Raw genomic sequence first — 15,090 nt, 5'->3', positions numbered from 1 at the left:
GCACAGCCTGAGGGGTGCGGTTCCCTCCTGTGCTGTGGGCCCCAGAAACCCTTTTAAGGCTGGAAACATTTTAGAACTTACGATCCGTTGGAAAACCATTAATGTGTAAGCCTTTGTCTTGGGTACGCGGAGCACAGAACCATGCTGGGGGAAGCGGAGCTGCAGCGAGAAAGTGGACGGTGCGCATGCGTATGGGAGGAATGGGGGCGGGGATGCGCATGCGCAGGGCGACGGCGGGCGCGGGAATGGGGTACGCGTGCGGGTGCAGGCCTGGGGCGCGCATGCGCGGGAGGCCCAGGGTGCGCGCGGGCCGGAGCGCTCTCACGTTGCCGGCTTGTTTATCTGCTGGGTTTCCTCCCATGGGCCAGTTCATTTGAAAGAGTTCTTTTGAGAGGGACATGTTTGAAAGCAGCATTTCCGGGACAGAACGAGGTTTGGGAGCCAGGACCTGTGGGCTTTCATTCTGGATCCGCCCTGACGTCGCTGAGCGCCCGTGGCAGGGCCTGGCCTGGCCGCGCAACTGTGCCCTGTCGCGCTTGCGCTCCTGGCTCTGTGGCATCTCGCGGGCCTTCACTAAGATAGTAAGTGCGAAAGCCCTAGATAAGTGAAAAAACAGTACTCAGTCGTCAAATGTTAGCGTCCGTGCATGGGGACCCGTCTTCTCTGAAGATGCTCGCGGTTGGTTGGAAGTGTGCCCGCCTGCACGCTCCAAGTGCACCTCCCGGGGTGCGGAGAGGCCCGCCTCAGACTCCCCGCGGAACGTGGGGGAGCCGCTGTCCTATGCATCTTCCCAGCAATCCTGGGAGGTTCACGGGGGGTGCCTCGAGGACGGTAAGGCTTTTGCCCAAGGCCACACTGAGCCAAGCCAAGGGGCAGGGATTCGATCCCAGATCCCTCGCTCCGCTGCTTGACATGGAGCTGTCTCTTCCCGCTGTGACTCCCACCCGCATGTAGCCGCTTCCTGATGAGACGGGGTCTCAGCCCCGCCGTGGGCGCAGTATACATTTGGCCGGTGAATCCGCTATGAGATTATGTGAGTTGGGTGAAATTGTGTGAGTGCAGTTCTGGCGCCGTGGGCCAACAAGATGGCAAATCCTGACACTGTTCAGCCTTTTCCCAGCTGAATGGTGACCACTCCCACTCCCGAGGAGGCCGTGTCCTCAGCTGTCCCACAACCAGGAAAAATAGAATCAAGTACATTTGAGACTTCTGCATTCAGTGCTTGTTTTATCTTCTCTGATTCATGGAGTATTTGCCTTTGAGCTTGCCACTGAACTAAAAGACGTTAGCGCCATTCTTTATAACATGTCTAAAAAGTACCATGCGTGATCAGTGAAGAATCTTGTAAAAAACCTTTTATTTTGGGTTGTCAGCTCTGCTGCAGATGTCAGTTATGTAGAAAGAAATTTGTATTTAGAATAGCTCAATTAATGCTTCATGCTTTAAAAAGAAATGTCATTTTGATTCCTATTTAAGTAGGAGCTGTTGAATCATAATTGGGAAGCGTGAACTGATTATTCATCAAATTCATTAAATCTAAGAGAATGCAAAACAAGATTTTACCATTTTCAAAGGATCAGAAAGAAGGTTTTCAAAGACAGATGAAACTTAACTGAGGAGAGTATTAAAAAGATGTTCCAACATGGAGTTTCTTAACTTCATTCTACACACATACATCAAGCATGGGCTATGTACCAGCATCCTTCCCTGTGTGGGGACGAAGCAGAAACGCTCTAGTGCCTGCCCTCACGGAACAGCTGGTGGGAGAGCACAACCTGACTGGGCGGTGATGGTGCCGTTGGGCGATGGGGTCTGGCTGCTGAGTGAACAGAGATGGGCATGACGGGAGGACTGCAGTCAGGGAGCATCCTGGCAGGGCAAAGGCCCTGTGGTCCTGTCTGGGTGCAGCAAGGATGTTGGTGGAACAGAAGGGCAGCAGAGTGCAGGCCAGGCTCTGGTTCATGTAGGGCCTGGGGGTCATGGTTAAGAAATGGGTAATGCTGAGGGGGCCGGAATGGCTTTAGAGGTTCTTGGTAGGGGCCGAGTGTGTGGCTTGATGGTTAATTAAGTTACTGCCTAAGGAATTCTTAAGAGACTCTGCTGGTACAACCAGTAACAGCATAACAATTTCTTTCTTAAGTTATTAGTTTTTGTATTTGATGATCAATCTGTATTCCTACCTTTCAGAAAACTTAGGGGAAAATAATTGATAAATATGAATCAGAAGGACAAGGTAAGGCATTCAGTGTACTTTTTTCCAGGAAATGGGAGGCTTTAAACCGCTATCAAAGAGTCTCAAATCTTGAACTTTAGTTTCCCGAACAACAAGCTATGTGCAAACACTTTGGTGAACTTTGTTCTCCTCTGGAACCTCCACCATGTTCCTTTGGATGGGGCTGTAGGTTCACTGGTCACTGATATGAGGGTGTTCTCCCTCATATCACGTTTGGAAAGAATTCAGAACACACGCTGTGAGATGGAAGTTACTCAAGGCTGCAGAAAGCTGTCTGAGTCTGGGCAACAGGACTGCTGCCCTTGCCACTAAGGTCCTACCTTTTCTCTTGCAGGCGCTGTGTGCAGTGGCTGAAAGTCACGGGCCTGTTTGTCTTTGTGGTGCTGTGCTCTGTGAGTACCGTGGCTGCCCCAGCACTGCTGTTGGGTCCGTGGAAGCCCTGTGTGCCTTTGGCTGTATAGCAGGGGGAACCTGAGATGTGGGGCTTAGTGCCTGGCCCTCTTCACCTGATTATCTGACTTTCTTTGGAGGAGATGCGAGGGTTGTGGGGCAGCGGGCTGAGGGGGTCGAGGGCCGCAGCTGTGCCCTCTGCTGTGGTCCCAGTCACACAGCAGAAGCCGGGCAGCATGGTGTTGCCATGTGGAAGGCCGGATAGCTGGCTGTGGGGCTCGCTTCCCTCCTCGAGTGGTTTCCTACTTCCCTGTTCAGCCCCGGACAGTAGCACTGTTCGTGTGTGTTGGGACACATCTGGAGATCGTGGATAGCCCAGAGTGTCTCAGTGCTCCTTTGAGATTGTGCGCTGGGCCTCTGTCCAGCGGTGTGTGTTGAAGCTCTGAAGTTTGCCCCCTCTGGGGAGGTGTCTCTGATTTTATTTGCCCAGACATCTCTATCCTTTCAAATACATGAATATTCAAAACAGACACATTCTGGAGCCAAACCAACGTCAGATGCCCTCGTAGGGAACAGGGTGTGGGAACGAGGGGAGGGCGAGGGCTGCTTTGGTGAGCCCATGGCAGTGGGCGGTGCTGTTCTTCACTGGAGGGGTCCCAGCAGATGGACCCACCAGGGGAAAGGCACAGGAGCCCGAGCAGGGAGCCAGGGCCGCAGGGACACCTCTGTGCCCTCTGAGGTGACATGAGTCCCACTGCCAGCCTTGGTGTGCTCTGTGGCCTGGTGTAGCCTGAGTCAGGGTCACATAGTGGCACTCAAAATACATTTGCCCAATGAGTGGGTGTGTGGCCCCTGTCTCTGGTTGCGTGTCTGTGTGTGTGCAGGTGGGTGTGTGGTCCCTGTCTCTGGTTGCGTGTCTGTGTGTGTGCAGGTGGGTGTGTGGTCTCCTGTCTCTGGTTGCATGTCTGTGTGTGTGCAGGTGGGTGTGTGGTCCCTGTCTCTGGTTGCGTGTCTGTGTGTGTGCAGGTGGGTGTGTGGCCCCTGTCTCTGGTTGCGTGTCTGTGTGTGTGCAGGTGGGTGTGTGGTCCTGTCTCTGGTTGCGTGTCTGTGTGTGTGCAGGTGGGTTTGTAGTCTCCTGTCTCTGGTTGCGTGTCTGTGTGTGTGCAGGTGGGTGTGTGGTCCTGTCTCTGGTTGTGTGTCTGTGTGTGTGCAGGTGGGTTTGTAGTCTCCTGTCTCTGGTTGTGTGTGTGTGTGCAGGTGGGTGTGTGGTCCCCTGTCTCTGGTTGTGTGTGTGTGTGTGTGCAGGTGGGTGTGTGGTCCCCTGTCTCTGGTTGTGTGTCTGTGTGAGTGCAGGTGGGTGTGTGGTCCCATCTCTGGTTGTGTGAGTGCGTGTGGGTGTGTGGTCCCCTGTCTCTGGTTGTGTGTCTGTGTGTGTACAGGTGGGTGTGTGGTCTACTGTCTGGTTGTGTGTCTGTGTGTGTCCAGGTGGGTATGTGGCCCCCGTCTCTGGTTGTGTGTCTGTGTGAGTGCAGGTGGGTGTGTGGTCCGCTGTCTCTCGTTGTGTGTCTGTGTGTGTGCAGGTGGGTGTGTGGTCTCCTGTCTGTGACTGTGTGTCATGTCTGCGTGTGGTTGTGTGATGCCTGTGCCTGCTCTGTGTTTGTGTGTGTGCACCAGTGTGAGCTGTGTAGGTTGTGTGTGGTCCCCTGTGCCTGCTGCGTGTCTCTGTGTGTGCACCTGTGTGAGCTGTGTGGGTTGTGGTCTGTGACCATGATAGGTTGTGCTTGTGCTTTGTGGAGTTGTTTTGGGTGAGTGTCACTTTTGAGTGTTGCTCTAAGATGGTGTGCATGGGCAGTTGTTGGGAGACCACAGTGGGTGGTAGGTGCTGCTGTGATGGGGGTGTGACTGTGGTGGTGGGCAAGGGTGGGTCTGAGCTGTGTTCCATGATGTGCTCTCCCATGCAGCCTGCCCTGGTGACAGGGCCCCCTGTGCATGATGTGAGTGGCTGTTGCTGGCTGTTTCATGACCTGCACGCGTGACATGTGTGTTGTGGCTCTGTGTGCGTGCAGGAATGTCTGTGGCCCTGGGTCAGCTCTCAGCTGCGACATGAGGACAGCAGGGTGGTGTATGAAGTCAGTGCTGATTGCGTTGAGCTGAGTACAGTCAACTTCTTAATAACCAACCCGTGAGGGAGGAGATCTGTGACCCGGAGAAAGGAAACCTGTGCTAGAAAAGGAAAACCAATTACACTGAGCTCTGAAAGCTTCACGATTTGATATTTTTGGCTACCAATTTGCCTTGCCACTTCCTACTCACATGAATGTGTGGTTCTGAAGCCCCACTGCTCAGCAGGGCCTGGCAGGTGCTCTAAGATTTCAGAGGAACCAGGCTGGGTGGGCCAGGTCTCCCCTAGTCCCTAAGAGCTGACCTGAGCTGTGTCCAGTCTTAGCCTTCTTCTGTGAGATGGACTTTAGGTGATTTGTGGATATATCCAAAATGGAATTTGAGGAATGATTTGAATTTCTATAATCTCATGTTATCATCAGTTTAATTTACTTTTTGATGGTGTATAAGGTGCTTTGCAAATTTCACAAACACCTACTACCACAAACACATGCTCTAACCATTAGAGGGGTCATATTCCTTTATTCTCCAATGTGAGAAAACCACATTTGTACCTCTTTGATGATTTAATTTTATGGCCAGGCATTTAATCCTTAAAATTGGCAGTTATCAATAATCAGAGCCCATTGTAGCTGAACACTGTAATGAATCAGAATAATGAATCAGAATATTTTAATATTTAAGACAAAGCTATTCTGAGTAAGCTGCTTCGTTCTGGATACACACAGTAGCCCCATCATCACATCCGTTTTCGACTGTTTTCAGAATGATTTCTACCTTACTGCTCTCATACCACACCTCCGTCATTCAACGTTTCTGATTCTTACAGATTTTGTTCAGCCTGTATCCGGATCAAGGAAAGCTCTGGCAGCTGTTGGCCTTGTCGCCGCTGGAGAACTACTGTATCCAAAATCCACTCTGAGATGGCCGGCCGCCTGGCTGAGATCTGAAACGCAAGGAGACACTCACGGACGGTTGTGACTGCTGCTGAAGGCCACGGCACAGGCCATTACCATTCCCACCCACCTGAATGTTGTTTCTCCAGATGTTTGATGAGAGATGGGGTCTCAGGACAGAGGGGCGGGGAGCTCCAGGGAGACAGTGGCGGGGTTGGTGGTGGAGCTCTCCGAGCGAGGAAGGGGGAGAGCAGGGCACATTCCAGCCAGGACCTGGCTTTCCCTAGCTCCCGGATACTCCTTTCCCCCCCATCTCTTGTGCGTTCAGCGTGACCCATCTTCCAGTTCATGCCATCCTGGCTGTGTCACCCGGCTCTGGTGACTACCGCAGCACCTCCTGCTGTGCTTGCTCTGGCCGTCTTGCATGCCTCAGAATTTTTCGTCAGAAGTCATACACATCCTGTAGGATAGTAGACACAGAGGCCAGTGGTGTTTAAGCTTGGAGATGAGCATGCCTTGACTTCTGCAGGCATTAGTTGGAGGTTTCATGTAAATCTAGCAAGAATTCGGCTGTGTTGAGGTTTGCGGTTGCTGTGGCAACCTCTGGTGCCCTGGACACTCAGAATTGCCGGGCGCCCTGCCAGCTGTCTGCTAGACCTTGCTCTATGCCCACCCCTGCCACTGGGGTAAGAGCTACTTTTTTCCCCTCCTGCCTTCTCGTAGCTGCAGGAATTCCCACTGCACCCTCCGGCTGCCAGATCTGATGCACTTCCCGAGCAAATGAGGGCCTTTGCTCCTTAGGGGAGGTAGAGGCAGCGGGAGAGGGTGAAGCTTGGCATCACCGGGGGATGCTTTCCCGGGATCTTCCCCGGGCTTCCTGTCTTCCTGGGGAGCGTCCGCTGGGGTTCCTGGAGGAAGAGCCTGCGAGAAGATGTGAACACCTCCATCTGTGGCTCTCAGGGGCTGCCACGCTCATGTGAGCCCACACTCGACCTTGAGCAATGTGTACATTTTCTGGTTGAATCCTGCCTGATTCCGAAGTGTGGGGCTGGCTCCTGTCCCAGGGAAGCCACCTCTCCCTACAGTCACCTGTTTTCCTCTAGATTTCAGGCGAGTTGTTTCTGCTGCAGCCTCCTTCTGGGATCAGGAGTGGGCGGTTAACTGATGTCCGCCCAGCCTTTTCTGGGTGAAAGGGTGGGAGCGCTGTTTCCCAGCTCTCCCGCGGGGGTCCAGAGCCTCTTTTGGAATGAACGTGGTCAGTAAGGTGTCTGTGCATGAAGGTCCCTGAAGACCCCGGTGCTGCTAGGGTGGCGGGCTTCCGGGGAGGGTCCTGGAGAGGTGGGACCCTCCGATGGGGTGCTCTGATCAGGCCAAATATTTTTGATGATGATTATTTAAAAAAAGGAATTAATTTAGTTAGCTAAATGGCAAGATGTTTTTTTCTTTAGCCTACTTACTTGATAGCCTCAGTGAACTGAAATTTTAGGAAACTGGCTTGCTTTCCTTGCAGTTGCTGTCATCGGTTGCGTAGCCTTGGTTTCTGTCATCCTTCTGGCAGTCTCACTGCATCTTCCCAGGGCACCCTCTCCTCAGCCAGCAACCTGCCCAGCAGCCTTCCAGAAAGGCCTGGCGCTGGAGGCTTTCTGGTGGGTGGGGGGGCACTGGTCATGGTTTGTGCTTCCCTCTGCTCCGTGGACAGAGGCACCCACAGTTTTAGAAGCTCCCACTTCCATTGGGGTCAGGGCGGTGCTGATGTCAGCTGAGCGCGTGTGCATGTGTTTGTATTTTCTTCATCACTTTAAAACTGTGCCTGAGCCTTAAAGTATCTCCGTGTGAGAGAACCAACGAGCTGTGTGATGCTGACAGACTTTGTTTCTCATTCTTGGGCCTCGACCTCTGCATCGCTTCCCCAGGATGAAGAAAGGCAAGACGTGCCCCGTGTTCCTGGACCCTTCATGAAGTTCCCAGGACACGCCGCCCTCCTGGGCACGACTTCCCGCAGGGGGCAGGGGAGATAGAGCAGCCAGCTGCCAGGCTGACCCAAGAACCTGAAGGGGGAGGCGGGATCCTGTCCGGAAACCGTCCTCAGTGGGACTCAGGCAGGAGGGGGAGATTTCGGGGGACACTGGCACTGAACCTGATCAGTCAGTGGAGATCACAAGGCCAGCACGACAGCTTAGGGCACCAAGATGGGACGATAGCCTCAGCCCTCTGTTCATCCCACCCGGGACCCAGGGTGCCCCCTTTATTCTAAGGCATTTTGCCGAGTTCCTTCTCAAGCAGCCTGAGTGCCCCAGGCCCACGCGGGACCCTGCGGCCTGAGTGCATCCCCGCAGGGGACAGGCCAGCTTGCCTTTCTTGGCAGGGGTGGGGATGGGTGGGGGCAGGGAGTTCTCTCCTGCTCCCTGCGTGGCCTTGGAATTTGGACGAAGAGGGAGAGAGCCTGGGAGAGCTGAAGGCCGCAGGGGGGACGATGGGTCACCAGCCACGATGGGGGTGATCTGAGCCTCCAGCAGGCTCCTTGGAAAAGGGCAGCGTTCCCAGCGTTCCCAGGGATTAACAGCGGTTTCTGGAAACTCACGGACCCTCTCAAAAGACCCTGAGCTTTGTGAAGGCTGCAGGCCTGAGGTCTGCTTGGGGAGGAGGGGAAGCCAGCTGGACCCCGCCCCCGACAAGGTGATTCTCAGAGAAAGGGCGCGCAGTGTAGACGTGAGGTAGGAGGGGCCTCGGGCTGGTTGGAAAGGCCCGGAACAACATCCTCAGGGCTGTCGTCTGAGCAGGGAGCTCTGAGGCCTCCTCCCGGCCCTCTGGCCTGTCCTCGGGAGGAGCCTGGGTGAGGGACACCGGGGGTGGCTGCTGTGAGGGGAGAGCTTCAGGAGAAAGCACCACTCTCCTTTAGCTGGTGAATGGCACAGCCACCTTTCTTTCGGAACCTCAGTGTCTCCCGCAGCACAGTTGGGCTGTGTGGGTTCCGTAGTTGCAGGGTCTATTTTAGAAGCCTGTAATTGCAGCACCTGAAGTGCTTTGTCCCTGAATGGTTATCTGCGGGAGGCCTGTCAGAGGCTCCCAGGGCAACGGGCAAATGAACAGAAGCCAGCAAACTTCCACAAGCAGGTCAGTTATGGGCGCCCTCCCTTCCTTCCACTCTCCCTTCTTTTCCTCCCTCCCTTCCTACTCTTCTTTGCTGCCTCTTCTTTCTCCTCTCCTTTTCTCTCTCCTTCCCTTCTCCCCATTCTCCCCCTTCTCTTCCTCCTTCCCCCTCCCGCCTTTCCTTTTTCCCAGGTGATGCATTTTGTATCACACCCAGCGTGGCAGCCTGGGCTCTCAGAGGATGTGGAGGAGACTGTGATTCAGAGGGGAGGAAAAAACACCGTTTCCCTGCCCTCTTAGCGTCTCCAAGCAGGGCCCTGCAGAGTAGACACGAAGGACAGGTTAACAAGGAAAAGGCACACTCATGTGTTTCATATAAGTGTTGCCTGACAAGAAACAGCTGAGCTTGGGGTTCTGCTGCTAGGTTTGATGAAGAGTGGAGACTCGTGAAAGGCGTGATCGGACGAGAGCACATGAGCAAGCGCAGGAAACGGGCTGGGAGGGGCCCTGGCAAGGCCTGTCCGTTCAGGTCCCTCTTGGCCTCCCTCCATCTTTGCAGCTAAGGATGCACCCTTCCCCCGGTGTGGGGGGCGCCTCTCATACGAGGGTCACGACCTGCTTCAGGGGAGTGAGGTCTGGAATGAGGGCTGAGATGTGGGCAATGGGAAAGGCAGGAAGATTGTGTTGATGGCTGAGGGCGTGGGGCACCTGGGGAACCGTGTTTCTTCGCACGCTGTCAGAGGAGGGTGTGCGTCTGGCGGGCGGTGGGAACATGGGGTTCCTCCTGCCTGCTTTACGGTTCTCCTTGACACTCCCCCAGCCGTGAACCTCAGCAGCCACGGGGACTCCACGCTGCTGCAGGTGGACCTGGCCGGGGCCCTGGTGGCCAGCGGGCCCAGTCGTTCTGGGAGGGAAGAGCGCCTCCTGGTGGAGCTGACCCAGGCCGACACTTCGGGCTCCAGGTGGCGGCGGCCACAGCAGGTTATGCTGGTAATTTATTTGAAAGGATTGTGAAATCTCATTTCATCTCATAATAAATTGTGTTTCCTCTTGAGTGGATTTGATGGGGAGCCACAGGCGAGGACACCATTCTTAGTCAGTTCATTGGCTCTTCTTATGTTTTGCTTTGTCTTTGAAATTCTCTGTTTACCATTTCTCCATTTATCAAATTCTTGCCATTTCAGTACAATCAGGCTTGCAAGTTCTTTATTCAAAACTGTTTTGCCGGGCCATTCAGGAAATATACATTTGAAATGAAAAAACTTTTTTTGGTGTTGTAAAAGTGCAGTTAAGTCTGGGCCTTACGTCATGGTTCAGAAGACAGTTCCACAGCACATTACTGTGTTCGTGGACACCTGCCTAAGTTCTGAGCTGCTGCATCTGTGTAGGCCTGTGCGCAGCCTTGTCTCTGAGCCTTGTCAAGCCTTCATTCACATCCTGCAAAGGCAGCCGGGGAGCGGTGTCTGTCGTGGCAGCCCAGAGCCTAGACTCCAGAGGCAGGGCCCCTTCCATGCAAGCCTGGCCCCCGAGCCCTGGCCTGGGAGACTCCACTCTGCATTATCACTGTGACTTCTGCGTGGAAATCAGCCCCGGCTTATGGATGTTCCGTTATAACCAGTAGCAGGAAACCCCGCCCATGCGCAGGCTGCATCACCTGCAGTGGAGCGTGTGAGGAATGAATGCACCCTCACCTTTCCTGCCTTGCAGAGCATGGTGCACAGAGCTGAGGTCTCGTTATGAACTAGCATGCAGTGTCCTGGACCATGGCTGACGCAACACCGATGTTCTGAACCGGCTGCCCTGGCCAGGGTCCTAGGATGTCAGCTTGGTTCCCCGTGTGAAGAGCAGAGCCCCTTGGCAAGGGGCTCCTTGGTGATGAGCGATGGCCTTTGCCCTCTGACCTGGGCCTTGCATGGAGAAGGGCAGGACCTCACCCAGCCTGCGGTCCTGCTGCCTCCCCAGCACTTGCATATTAATAACCCAGGTTAAATGATCTGTATGGCACCTCCCTGCTCTCTGGGGTGGCCCTTCCCAACGTGCCGACCCAAAATGCCCACGGGCAAATCCAGCCCCAGAAACATGGAAACACAGAGATCTTTACTAAAGGATTTTTCCCCCAGACACGCTCTTTGCAAACACTGAGGTACTTAAAAGAACTTCTCTCATACATATGCTTCTTCGCTTTGACCAGTTTCAGAGATCCTGTTTTCAGTGTCCGTTGTGATTGGTGGGTGAGATTCGCATCTTCCCATTGAGGATCCCCCTCCCTCCCCAGGCTGCCTCCTTAGCTGATCACTGTCCTGTGCCCCAGGGGCAAGAACATGCAAGGCAGGGAATGAAGCTTCACCCTGGGGCCCTTCCTTGCAGGGGCTCCTGTGCACAGGGGTGTGGGAGGTTTGGGGGGGGGTGGGTTTGTTGCCTCCGGGTTGCAAGCAGTTGCAGAAGCAGTTCTCGGGACTCAGAGAGCTCAGAAGAGTCCTCCAAGTCTCTAGTAACTTGGAGTGATTCATGTTTTAAATTTAAAAAATTTTTATTAAAAAACTTTTAGAGTTGGGGATCTCACTCTGTTGCCCAGGCTGGAGTGCAGTGGTGTGATCACAGCTCACTGTAACTTTGAACTTCTGGGCTCACGGGATTCTCCTGCCTACGCCCCTAAGTGGCTGGGACCACAGGCACATGCCACCAGGCCTGGCTAATTTTTAAAATTTTTTTGTGCAGACAGGGGTCTTGCTCTGTTGCCCAGGCTGATCTTGAACTCTTGGCTTCAAGTGATCTCCCACCTTGGCCTCCCAAAGTGGGATTACAGGCGTGAGCCACCGCGTCTGGGCGTGATTTGTTTTTCTTGTATTAAATCACTACTTCTATGCCTTTTGCGCTTTTGTACGCTAATTCTGCATTTTTTCTTTTGAATCCTTTTTCTTAAAGAAAGCTCTCCAAATTGTGGAAATTCCCAGCTCCTAACATCAGAGCTAACATAGGAGCAGTAGCTTCTAACATCAGATATGTGAGAGCTCAAATAAAGATGCCCCCATTTCTTTCTTTCTCCTCTTATTTGAAACAAATACCTAGAGCGAGCAGTGCCAGATCCCAGATGGTGTCTCAGGTGAAAAGCCTCACCATAACTTTATGCTTTGGCTTGTACAGGTCACTCACAACTGGACGGTGTATTTAAATCCGAGGAGAAGCGAGCGCTCCGTGATGAGCAGGACCTTTGAGGTACTGGGCAGGTGAGTTCTCAGTGAGTGAGATGTTGGGGCAGGCTCTCCGGGACACACGCGTTTAAAGGAGTCTGACCTGCAGGACACTGAGTTTCGGCCCACGCAGCACCAGGTCAGCATGTGGCTTGGACACGGTGCTCATGCTGTGTAGACAGTGAACTCAAAGGCTGTGAGAAGGCATCGTAGCCATGGGTGTCAGGATGTAAGAGGGTTGACTGCAGAAGTCATTTTGAAACAAATGGCAGTTTTTGGTTGATGTTCTAATTTCGTTAATATTGTGAAGCTGTACAATGGAGAGTTCTAGAAAATTTAGGATTCTTATTCCTTAACTAATGCTGCTTCATATTCAGTCGGTACTCTTGGTTGGCGTATTAGACAGCTAAGGCTGCCGCATCGTAGTATTACACACTGGGTGGCCTAACTGTCAGACGTTTACCTTGTGATCCTAGAGGCTGGAAGTCTGAGGTCAAGGTGTCGACAGCGTCAGTTTCTCCCAAGGCCTCTCCCCTGGCTTACAGGTGGCCATCCCTCTGTGCCTGTCTTCTGATCTCTCCTTGTATGGACACCCATCCTACTGGATTAGCACTCATCCCCATGACCTCATTTAACCTTCCTCACCTTTTTAAAGACCCTACGTCTACCTACAGTCCCATTTGGAGGTACTCGGGGTTAGGACTTCAACCTAGGAATTGTTTTTGGAGGAAGGGGACACAGTTCAGCCCATAAAACGTATTGACTGAACTTGAAAAAACGCTCTGGTGTCCGCCACCGACCTGTGGTCGCTTGCAGGCTTCTCGTCTGGAGCGTGTCTCCTCACTCTCAGGGACTGGAGTTCAAACAGCTGGCTTTGCTCTTAGTTAGCAGGTGAAGTGGTTGGGTATGTTGGGGAGGAGGAAGAGCCAGTTCAATGGCTGGTGTCTTCTGTGCAGGCCCCTACTCACTCTTCACTGTCAGGTGGTGTCACAGGGAGGCTGAGGGGCCTGCTTGGACCGGCCCGGCTTGGCCGCAGGGAGGCTGCGTCCTGTGTCTCATGCCGCTGGCCTGTGCTCACTGCTCTTCCAGCTGTGAGATCGGGCATTGGGCTGAATCGTTCTGAGATCCATTTGGATTCTGGTTAATGTCTGGCTGATATAGAGGGAGGTGCCCTAACTGTTGACGTTGTGAACAGTGAGGTCGTCGTTTTGTTCTGCAGAGAGACGGTGTCCATCAGCATCCGGGCCTCCCTCCAGCAGACCCAGGCTGTCCCTCTTTTGATGGCTTATCAGTACCTCCACGCGAGTGTAGAAGCCCAAGTGACCATCGCCACGGCCATCCTCGCGGGCGTCTACGCGTTGATCATATTCGAGGTAACTTTCACACCTGCCCCCCCCATCTGTCTGGGCCCACCGTCAGGGAGGCTTGAGACCTCCGACACCCTGGATGGGCTCGGTCCTGACTCCTAAATCTAACTGGACTAGTGTCATCATTCCTGAAGATGAGCGTGTCCCTCTCTCTAGGTAGAAAGGGAACCATACAGGAATATTTGCTGAATCTTGGCAACTGACATGAGAAGGATGGGTTTTAGGAGCAGAAGCGTACCTGAGAAAACAGAATGTGCATTCGATTTTCTACCCTCCCTCCGCTGCTCACTCCAAGTGTGACCATGAGGGAACAAGAGTTGCAGTCTCCTCTGAGACTCAGAGTCTGCACCTGTGTGATGAGTACACTCATTTGCGCCCACCTGCACTGTGGGATTGTGTGTGTGAGGGGACATGGATGGCCTGAGGCTGTGTGCCCAGAGGGATTATCTGATTATCTGTTTTGTCTGTCAGCTTGGCTCATGGGCATTTCCACATGTGATCTTAAGTCCAGTCAATGTGATGTTTCTGGAAAGTTCTAAGTGTGGCTGTGCCTTCAACAGCACAAAGCAACGTGCAGACCCTTCTTGGGCTGGGCAGGTCCATTGTTGATTTAACTATGAAATCAATCTTCCTCACAACACGGACAGGAGCCCGGAAGGTCAGTGCATGACGTGACCATTAGAGGTGCCTCCTAGTGAACTGGGGATAGGTCTGAGAAATACGTGAGGATGTTGAGGAGATGGCAGGCTGGAGGAGTGACCAGGAAAATTCCAGAATTTTGCCTGTGGTTGTTGAGTCTACCTGCTGAGGAATGATGACCCCAGTAAGTTGAACCCTTACCTGTCTTAACAAGGGCCACTCACGGGATTGTTATCTCTTACATCTCTTCTGTTCTAGAACAGTTTTGTTCCCTCCGTTTTCTATCTGTTTTCTTTTCTTTTTTTTTTTTTTTTTGAGACGGAGTCTTGCTCTGTCGCCCAGGCTGGAGTGCAGTGGCCGGATCTCAGCTCACTGCAAGCTCCGCGTCCCGGGTTTACGCCATTCTCCTGCCTCAGCCTCCCGAAGTTGGGACTACAGGCGCCGCCACCTCGCCTGGCTAGTTTTTTGTATTTTTTAGTAGAGACGGGGTTTCACCATATTAGCCAGGATGGTCGCGATCTCCTGACCTCGTGATCCGCCCGTCTCGGCCTCCCAAAGTGCTGGGATTACAGGCTTGAGCCACTGCGCCCAGCCTGATCTTCTTTTAAATCAATATTACTGTTTCACGGTTCCCATGACCACTGTGTGATTTGACACAGGAACTCGCAGGCTCAGGGGCAGCTGTCCTCTGGGCTGGGGTTTACTGCCATGCCTGGCAGTGGAAACCTGCTGAGCCTGGAGGAACCCAGGAGCCGGCTTCTGAAAGATCTCCTCTCCTGGGAGGGCCCACACAGAGCACGCCCCTCCCTCCAGCAGCCAGAGACAGCCCCATGCAGTGTTTCTGCCCCGGGCGGCCTGTTGGAGCCTGAGTTTTTGTGGGGGCCGATTAGATAGTCACACCCTCAGCTTACCAAGATCCCGACTCCCAGAAGGCAAGCAGGTGCACACCATTTATAAATTACATTTTATACAGTCTGGGCATGCAGGACATGCCCAGAACACACTGGGAACAGAATACAGCAGAACACACCGCCCCAGGCCCACAAGACAGCCCTCTCCTCGGTAACGAGGGAACAGTCCCGAAGCTGAGTACCCCGAAGCCAGCCAAGGGCCCTTCTAACGGTGGCGTCCTCAGACCAGGCAAAGTCTTTACCACACCACCA

The 15,090-nt window shown here is 53.4% G+C and overlaps 1 protein-coding gene across 9 annotated transcripts in view; it reads left to right on the top strand.

Moving 5' to 3' along the window:
- The window catches only part of LOC105497437 (OCA2 melanosomal transmembrane protein), a 387,654-nt gene that overhangs the window by 69,260 nt on the left and 303,304 nt on the right, over positions 1 to 15,090 (top strand). For 7 of the 9 annotated variants that reach the window (XM_011768534.3, XM_071067305.1, XM_011768528.3 and 4 more), the window contains 5 exons: positions 2,568 to 2,625; positions 5,574 to 5,646; positions 9,551 to 9,720; positions 11,875 to 11,957; positions 13,141 to 13,294. In XM_011768534.3, coding sequence (XP_011766836.3) covers positions 2,568 to 2,625; positions 5,574 to 5,646; positions 9,551 to 9,720; positions 11,875 to 11,957; positions 13,141 to 13,294 — 538 coding nt within the window. The remainder of the gene's footprint in view (positions 1 to 2,567; positions 2,626 to 5,573; positions 5,647 to 9,550; positions 9,721 to 11,874; positions 11,958 to 13,140; positions 13,295 to 15,090) is intronic. The other 2 variants (XM_071067306.1, XM_011768536.3) reach the window with 1 other exon arrangement.

Source organism: Macaca nemestrina, chromosome 7, assembly GCF_043159975.1.
Source record: "Macaca nemestrina isolate mMacNem1 chromosome 7, mMacNem.hap1, whole genome shotgun sequence".
NCBI classification, from domain to species: domain Eukaryota; kingdom Metazoa; phylum Chordata; class Mammalia; order Primates; family Cercopithecidae; genus Macaca; species Macaca nemestrina.
Note: the sequence above shows the minus strand (reverse complement) of the source record. Positions and strands in the feature narration are given on the sequence as shown.